This window comes from Puntigrus tetrazona, unplaced genomic scaffold, assembly GCF_018831695.1.
Source record: "Puntigrus tetrazona isolate hp1 unplaced genomic scaffold, ASM1883169v1 S000000747, whole genome shotgun sequence".
NCBI lineage: Eukaryota > Metazoa > Chordata > Actinopteri > Cypriniformes > Cyprinidae > Puntigrus > Puntigrus tetrazona.
Genome location: NW_025048356.1, coordinates 1 through 8,854, shown reverse-complemented (window position 1 = coordinate 8,854; position 8,854 = coordinate 1). Strand labels below are relative to the sequence as shown.

Sequence of the window (8,854 nt, the reverse complement as noted above, 5' to 3'; positions counted from 1 at the left end):
GTTCTGTCAACACTGCACTGGCTCCCTATCAAACATCGAATAGATTTTTAAAATATTATTAATTACCTATAAAGCCCTGAATGGTTTAGCTCCTCAATATTTGAGCGAGCTCTTATCACATTATAGTCCTGCACGTCCGCTGCGTTCTCAAAACTCTGGCCATTTGATAATACCTAGAATATCAAAATCAACTGCGGGCGGCAGATCCTTTTCCTATCTAGCACCTAAATTCTGGAACAATCTCCCTAACTCTGTTCGGGAAGCAGACACACTCTGCCAGTTTAAATCTAGATTAAAGACACATCTTTTTAACGTAGCCTACACATAACACACTAATACACTTATTATTCAAATCTGTTAAAGCATTTTTAGGCTGCATTACTTAGATTTGCTGGAACCGGGAACACTACTCCTAAAATACGATGTACTTGTGACATCGTAAAAAGAATGGCATCTACGCTAATATTAGTCCTGTCTCTTTCTCAATCTGTTTTCACAGTTTGTATCCAGACTAGATGGTGGATCAGCACCCAGAGATTATGTTCATCAGCGACCAGAACACCTAGATGCGCCCGTCAACAGATCACCAGATCCTGATGCACACACACACTAAGTTTTTTTTCTTCATTCTGTATGGATGGGGTTTTGGTTCTTCTGTCTTCTTTGTTGGGGACACTTAACTTCTAGTGATTATCAGTGAATTGATTCCAGAGACCGTCTCTGCATTTAATAATAAATAGTTCACTCTCTTTATTATACATCCCCGTCATTGTATTCTTTATTTTATTCTGTACAGTGCTTTGATACAACCTGTGTTGATAAAAGTGCTATATAAATAAAAATTATTGATTTAGACAAAATTTCTTTGAGAGATTCCTAAAGTATGTGTTTTCTCTTTTATGACAACAGGTGGTCTAATAAATTAAGCACTGTTTCCATAACATTCAATAAGTTTGTCTGAAGGACATCGAACAAAAGACTTTGTTTTAGTAGTTGTATAGCCTACAAATCACTTTTAACCTTCGATATTACAGTAATGTACTACCAACTGGCTATCATGCATATTTTAGAGATAATTTAGCATGAATTGCACCTGATGTGTATCAATAAAGAATTAAACTAAATTAATTGGTAACTGAATGAAATCACAGCTTGTGAATGAGAATCAAACTGAAATGTTCAGACCCAGCCCTACAAACGAACACAGGCTTGTGTCTTGAATCAGAGGATACTGGAGTTACCTTAACCTTCATCTTTAAGTTCTTTAAAACGCCGCTGCCGCTCGTCTCAGCCCATAATGCCTCTGTCTCTCGGAGCTTTAAACTCTTTGGTTTCTTTCTCTGTCTTGACTTTAGTCCTACTCTACTTGGCTCTGTACCTGTGTCTTTGTGCCGGGCTTCACCAGGGGCCTCCGCTACAAAGTCTGGGCAACAACAGAGAGATATGGATTAAGAGCTGCGGTCAAAGGATATTGAATGTAGGCGAATCCTCGCGGCCGGCGTGAGTAGAAGTCCAGGGGGATGTAGACGTCTGCGACGGGCCCGTATCGGCCGAACTCTCTGCGCAGATCCTCTGGCCTGAACCAGAAATAACATCTCGGGGTCACCAAACCAACCCACGCTGCTGGTTTACTCAGGAGGAGAGGTTTGAAGAGCATAGAGAACGTTCTGCTGAATCTGAGCTCAAACTGATGGTAGCCAGTCAGCAATAAGAGTCAAGGAAAGCATATCAAGCAACGCAGAATGAAACCCTGTGGCTCCTGAGGATATTATATCTAGGTCTTATGAAGCAAAGTGATGATTATTTACGACATTATAACTCTAATCCAGAGACCCAGACATAAGATTATCTAAATGAAAAGAGTACACTAATAAAGTGCTCCATTTTCGCCCACCGATTTTGTACTTTGTATGCTAAAAGTGATTTTAAGTACTTAAGATTACCTAAACTGCATATTTATCATACTGTATCTGTATTTAAAAATGTATTTACCACCTGTAGTACACTTAAACCCATTTTTTGTATACTACAAGTGGTTACTAAATTTGTTAAATCCAGAGCTAATGTGTTAAAAGCGTATTTTAGTTCATATATTTTGTCCCAAAATAGTTGAGTACACTTAGTTGTTCACATTTTAAGTATGAAGTAGTATATTAAAGTACAAAACCAAATAGAGCACTTTAAGTACATGATGGAAGTGTACTTTTTTTCTTTGAATCTTATAGTTTATGTAAAAATACTGAAAAAAAGACCACTTTATATGCTTCAAATATCACATTTTATTTGACTCTGCATTGCAGTAAATGTTGTAAATAATGTTTGTTTATTCACTTCATAAAACCTCAGTGGATCTTCAGGAAACACAGGGATTTGTCTTGGATCGCCTGACATGGATTTCTGGCTCTCAAAACTGTATATAAATTTACACAGAAATGAAACTGAAACTAACATTTACTGATTGTTTTGCTCAATTCATTGCACTTTTCTTTTCCAGAAAAAAAGGAATTTCTGCTCTTATCTTCATTATGCCTCAATGCGTTCCAGAATATTCCTTTAAAACCTGATTTAATCAAAAGTCTTCAAGATATAAAGTAAACATTATTGTCATTATCTTGTCCTTTTATGTGTTATAGTAATACTGCTTCATGGATCAATCTTTCTACAACTTTTATTGCTGCAGAGGAACCAGTGACTATGTGCAAAAAAACCAAACAAAAACAAGCTTAATATCAGAACATCTGATAAATCCGCATACTTTGGTTTCTGAAATGCAACGAGCATATAATGATTACTTTAACAGCTCATGAGTCGAGAAAATAACTATTTTGTAAAAAACAAAAAGAGTAAAACATAAATAATTAAATAGTGATAGTGATGATGATGATGATGATAACAAAACGACGCGCGTGAGCTGCGCGCGCGAACCACATTAACCCATTCAAAACATGCAATGTTAGGCATCGGAAATGCTGTATTATAACAGACAGAATAAACATACCTGCTAAGAGATATCAGCTTAATTAACTACAAATATAAGAGATATGTGAGCTCGTATGGAAGCGTGAATGAATAAAGTTTGACTTACCGGGACTCGTCGGAAATATTGCGGACGAACAGAGAGCTGTTCGGCGGTCTCATGTAACGAGACATTATAATTCGAATTAAAGTCTCTTATGTTCGTTAACACTGATTATGAATGACTTTTAAGAATGATTCCTATCTGAAATCTTCCTCGCTCCACGCGGTTCTGTGTCGCTTTTTCTTCGGCGGCATCAAAGCGTTCCTCAGAAGCAGCGCCGCCTAGAGACGCGCTCCAGAACTGCACTGCACGCCTTAAAGGGACAGTTCACCCAAAATGGCAGATCCTGTCATTCATTACTTACACTCATGTTGCTTAAATCAGCGTGAAAGACATCATTAAAACAGTCTTTTTCAGGGCATGGTTCGTCTCGGTACAGTTCACCTTGGAGAGTTTTGTCTGGGTTCAGCACATGGTACCCGGTAATTTATTAAGTACCCACATTTATTAAGTAAGAAGTGAAAATACACCTAATGGAAACACATCTAATATATTTATTGCAACAAAGTTTATACGCTCACATGAGGTGGTTTTTCAGGCAATTTGAACGAGGAATATTTTGTATTTACAGGTCATATGGCATATGTTAAGAGCCATATTATCATACAATCTGATTTTGCTGTGATTGGAATTGAACTGGAAATTAAGTGCTGGTTTGGTCTGGTCAGACTGAGCCTGGTTTCTTTTCTGCATTCTGCATTCTCTGGCTTGCTTGGTCGGGGACACTTAATTTCTATTGATTATCATTGATTTGATTACACATATACTACTTCAACTGATCTCACAGCGTCTCTGAATTCAGTAATGAAATGCCTTTAGCTGTAGATTGAGTGTTTAATCTTATCATTATACATTACTTACACTTTATTCTCCTGTTTGATACTCTTCAGTGTTTTGACACAGTGTGTACTGTTAAAAGTGGTATATAAATAAAAGTAATTGATTAATTGATAATGTAGCAGGTCACCACAAACAAATCAATGCTTGGGAAACATGTCACAGCACCTGAGAACCAGCTTCATCATCACTGTGTTTGTAGTTAGTGCCACTAACCAGACTCAACACAGAACTGAAGTTAAAGCCATCTATAATAATAATAATAATAATAATAGTAGTTACTGGACAAGTCATAATCTATAAATGTTTATTAAATTATTTTAAACTACAGAATCTTGCTATATATAGTCTGATGTCATTATTTTTATCACAAGAAGATTGTTTTTAATAAATATTTCCTCAGTAATTTATTGTAAAAGCTTAAATTTCTTCAGTTCTTAAACTCGTCTGCTCCTCCTGATGAGAGTAGCGCTTCCGGCAGAGAACGTCTAAAGACACAAACAGAAATATTATATAACTATTAGCAGAGATATACTGTATGGGTTTCCATGAAAAGATATAAGGTTCTCTGACCTCGATCATCTCCTCGCCCTGGATCTCTCTCACGTGTGTGAACTTCTCAGATTCGATCACAATCTTCCCGTCGATGAGTCGAGCTGTGGCCTGAAACACACACAGCTCAAAATTGTGCTCAGGAGAGATTAGATTAGATTCAACCTTATTGTCATTTTGCAGTGTACAAGCACAGAGCCAATGAAAGGCAGTTAGCATCTAACCAGGAGTAAAAAAAAAAACTATTATATAAATATAAAATATGTGTATAAATTAAGCTTTAGTACATAGTACAAGTTATAAGGTAGAAGGGCAGAGATCAGCTCAATGCAAATGAATGAAGCGGCATGAAAGGCGTACACACAGAAGGTGCATTATATGGTGAGGTATGTAAATAAATAGCAAATGTTCATATGGCCAATGACCATAGCGTTACTTCAGGAGGTAAAAATGTGCAAAATATCAGAGAAATGTGCAAAATACAGAGAAATGTGCAAAATACAGAGGGAATAATAGGAACACTGTAAGCGTGGAGTGGAGATGTTATTGTAGTGCAGTTGTAACAAGATGTAATGTTCAGTTTACAAACTGCCCCACATTTACAACAAACGTAAGGGTTTCATGTTTTGTGCAGTAGAAAAAGAGAAAAAATATATAAATAAATAATATAAAATTTGCGTCAAAGTGCCCCTATTATGCCATTTTTAAGCCTGCTAATGTTGTTTTGTGAGTCTCCTGCAATACGTTTACATGCATGCAAGGTTAATATAACGCTTTTGTATTCTCTAAATATGTGTTTAACATCACCTAATTTCCAGTGATTCGTTCGAAGCAGTTTTAGATTCACCCTGTCCTAAATAGTATTGAAAATGACCAACTTCACATAGAATTTAGGACAAGTAGTTGGGAATAGTTGGCACATTGAGGTCTTTCTGAACCCCTCCTTTCCGTGAGAGTACTCCGCTCTGATTGGTCCGATGGCGCAGTCTGTTGTGATTGGTCTACCGCGTCAGTAAAAAGACGAGTTTGTGGGCGGGGTCAACACAGGTAGAAAATCCACATTTTTTGTGAAAATGGCCGCAGCCATTTGTAAATTCTACGGGTATAGCTATTCGTATTTTTAAGAAAATACATTAAAATAACATGATTGGACACACCAATTTTCAATATCAAGCAGCAAAACGAAATGTTTTGTACAGCTAAAAATAGCTGAATGCGGATAAGACCGGAAGCTATATTAATACAATTTACAAATGGCAGCTCCCGTTTTTTGCATCAGGGAAAGCAACTAATGAACCACAAGCCTCACCAATAGACTTAAGGCCGTTAACAGCAGACACGATGACAATAAAGATTATACAAAGTCCACACCAGTCTGTTAATTCTAAATTCAAGCGCGTCTGTCGCTTTAAATTCTCAAGCGCGCGACAGATTGATTCTGATTGGCTGTTAATGTGTTTATCGTTCATCAGATGGAAAAAAAAATCGTTCTTAAAAATGATTCCAAGGATGTCGTTTCTTTGTGCCTTTATCGTTATAGTTGTGGCGTGGTCGCTGAATCTTAAACAGTGACAACGATGTTTAGAACTATATGTTTATCTGTAGCTGAAACGCTATATAAATAAAAGTGATTGGTTGATTGTCGTTAACCTTTTCGTTGTCGTGCTTGGTGTGACCGGAGCTTTACTTCCGCGTTCAGGAAAAAGGTGTAAAGGCAAATATAATTTGAACTAATGAGTCGATTGTTTATTTTGGTAGACAATGACTTTATTAACTGTGCACTTTCGAATTTTCAACTTTGCAGATCAACGGGTCTACATTCATATACAGCTAAATTATTCACTGCACGAAAGGCAATATTGGAAATGGCATTATAGGGTAGCTCCGAGGTTCCGATCCGAATAATGATTCATAAAGCGCTCTAAATCAAATGATTCACGACCCCATTGATTTGAAGATACGAAAAGCGTAGTTTCACCCGTCATATGTTTTTTTTCTCGATCTAATCTTCCTCGAATCACCTTGATCTTCTGCCCGTCCATGGTGTTGAACTCGCTCTCAGTGCCGATGGTGAAGATGTTTGTGTTGCTCCTCAGAGGAGTTTTCACACAGATGATGAACTCATCTCCGTTTTGCTGAATGGTGGTCAGAGGTTTGACTTCATTCATCATTTTGATGTAAATCGTTGGAGCGGCTGCTCATAAAACACACGAAGAACATTTACAGGAATAAACCAGAGAAAAACTACTGAAACACCGCAAAATATGATGTTCTTCCTCAGTGTTTTACATATCTAAAAATCAACAAACATTTATTAGAGAAACAACATAAGTCTTCTCTTTTGAAAAAAAAATGCCAATTTATGGAAGAAAAAAAAAACCCAATTTAAATACAAAACAAGATTATTGTTCTGATCCCCATCAGCAGATAGTTTCTTAATCAATTTTTATACAGTGAACAAGATCTTATTTTTTTGCTCCTTGAACACTAGAGGATGTTTAAAACAAGACTCTGATGAAGAACATTATTTGTGTAAAAGCAGTGACTCACAGACGGCTCTGAGGAACTCCTCTGCGTTCTCCTGCTCAAAGAGTTTCCAGCTTCCACTGAAATCCACAGCCATCCTCAAGCAGCGAACTTCAGATCTGATCCTGAGCTTCGTCACTTGTGTTTGTAATGATTTGTTTAATGAGTCTCAGGAGATCTGAGTGTTTGAGTCTCCACAGCAATGCTTCAGTCTCAGAAGAGTGTTTTTATACACAAACATTACTCTGAAACACAGCAGTGTCTGTAACACCTGAAACACTCGTCCATTAATACTCCCTGAAGACGGAGCAGATAAGACCCGAAGACATCGGTTTAGCTGCATTTGATCAAAAATACAGTAAGAATAGCTTTAAAACAGCTGTTTTCTTTGTGAATATGTGTTGAATTCATTTCTGTGATGTGTAGTTACTCCAGTCTTCAGTCTCACATGATCCTTCAGGAATCACTCTAATATACTGATTTACTGCTCAGGAAACATTTTTGATTATTATAAATGTTGAAAAAAGTTGTGCTGCACAAGATTTTACTGAAAACTGAAAACTTTTATTTGTCAGGATTCACAGATGAATAGAAAGTTCAACAGAACGGCATTTATTTGAAATAGAAATCTACTGTAACAGTGCTCACATGTCGAATTTAATGTATCATTTATGAAGAAATTAATTTTATTTCAGTATAAATATAAAAACTCTGCCCCCAACTGGTGAACAGTAGTGTAAATAAATGACAGCACAAGACTTTGGATGCTCTTCTGATTGTCTCAATAAAAACTCTCCTACAATTGAGCTTCTTCATCTACAATACATAACGCTCAGGAGTCTCTCACACACAGACATGTTCAGGGTCTGTGATGGATAAGCTCCTCGTCCTCCTCCAGAAGATGCTCTGGACCTCGATGAGGCTTCTTCTCCTCCAGAGAGAACTTGACCACGCTGGGCTTACGTCTGATGCTCTCATCTCCAGCACTGACACGCTCAGAGAAGAAGAAGGAGCCGGATCTGAGACGCTCTCCTGACTCCAGCTTTCTCACCGGAGGAGCAGGAACCGTCAGAAAGTGGCTCATCTGTGAGTGTGACACACACACACACACACACACACACACACACACATACTTGATGATCTTAATTTAAATTTGAAACATTAATTAAAGTGCAATATTATTTTTTTAGTGCAGCCTCATTTTAAAACAAAACTGTTGAAATCAGTTGAAACAAAAAATAATGCAATAATTTATAGTAAATACTACAGTTTTTTTAAATCATAGTATAGTGAAATATTTGAACTGAAGTAGTTGTGGTAATGTTATAGTTGATGGTGTAATATGAGAAGTACAGTAAAATATTTCCTGGTTGTTGTGTTCTTGTGTCACTCACCCGTCTCTCCATCTCCTCGCGCTGCTTCTTAAGACGTGTCTCGCTCCAGTCGTCCTCGGCGTCGGGCATCAGTGTGTGACGGCTGTATGAGCGCAACTAACCCACACACACACACACACACACACACACACACAATAATAATAATTCAACAATAAACTCACCACAGAACTACAATACACTCTCCAAAATTCACAGGCTAGGGAACACAATGAGTTCAGTTGCCAACACTTTCTGCACTATTTTTCTGTTTTTGTTTGTGTTCTCTGTGTGTGTGTGTGTGTGTATGTGAGTGTGTGTGTGTGTGTCTCACTCTTTGTCGTGTCTTCTGCAGGTTTGCTCGCAGAATCTTTCTGATTTCTTCTTCTCGTTCTTTAGAGATGTTGAGTGTTTTTCGGCTGCGCTGCCGTCTACACACACACACACACACACACACACACACACACACACACACACACACACACACACA

General features: G+C 37.6%; 2 protein-coding genes across 2 annotated transcripts; both read right to left on the bottom strand.

Moving 5' to 3' along the window:
* Positions 1-4,328: 4,328 nt before the first annotated feature.
* LOC122335313 (fatty acid-binding protein, liver-like) lies at positions 4,329-7,413 on the bottom strand. The gene is made up of 4 exons (XM_043233153.1): positions 7,019-7,413; positions 6,490-6,662; positions 4,490-4,579; positions 4,329-4,404 (listed from the first exon to the last, which is right to left on the bottom strand). The coding sequence occupies exons 1-4, from the start codon at positions 7,089-7,091 to the stop codon at positions 4,354-4,356; spliced, it is 387 nt and encodes a 128-aa protein (XP_043089088.1). The 5' UTR covers positions 7,092-7,413; the 3' UTR covers positions 4,329-4,353.
* Positions 7,414-7,537: 124 nt separating this feature from the next.
* Positions 7,538-8,848, bottom strand: LOC122335312 (Na(+)/H(+) exchanger beta-like). Its single transcript, XM_043233152.1, has 3 exons — positions 8,699-8,848; positions 8,389-8,484; positions 7,538-8,078 (listed from the first exon to the last, which is right to left on the bottom strand). The coding sequence occupies exons 2-3, from the start codon at positions 8,455-8,457 to the stop codon at positions 7,854-7,856; spliced, it is 294 nt and encodes a 97-aa protein (XP_043089087.1). The 5' UTR covers positions 8,458-8,484; positions 8,699-8,848; the 3' UTR covers positions 7,538-7,853.
* Between the last annotated feature and the right edge of the window lie 6 nt (positions 8,849-8,854).

What these genes read in the sequence shown, in the direction of transcription:
- LOC122335313 (XM_043233153.1), bottom strand. Translation starts at nt 7,091, where the DNA reads ATGGCTGTGGATTTCAGTGGAAGCTGGAAACTCTTTGAGCAGGAGAAC. An exon ending in TGGACGGGCAGAAGATCAAG is followed by an intron (nt 4,580 to 6,489) that starts GTGATTCGAGGA and finishes TGTGTGTTTCAG; the next exon opens with GCCACAGCTCGACTCATCGA. An exon ending in AGGGCGAGGAGATGATCGAG is followed by an intron (nt 4,405 to 4,489) that starts GTCAGAGAACCT and finishes TTGTGTCTTTAG; the next exon opens with ACGTTCTCTGCCGGAAGCGC.
- LOC122335312 (XM_043233152.1), bottom strand. Translation starts at nt 8,457, where the DNA reads ATGCCCGACGCCGAGGACGACTGGAGCGAGACACGTCTTAAGAAGCAG. An exon ending in GCGAGGAGATGGAGAGACGG is followed by an intron (nt 8,079 to 8,388) that starts GTGAGTGACACA and finishes TCACACTCACAG; the next exon opens with ATGAGCCACTTTCTGACGGT.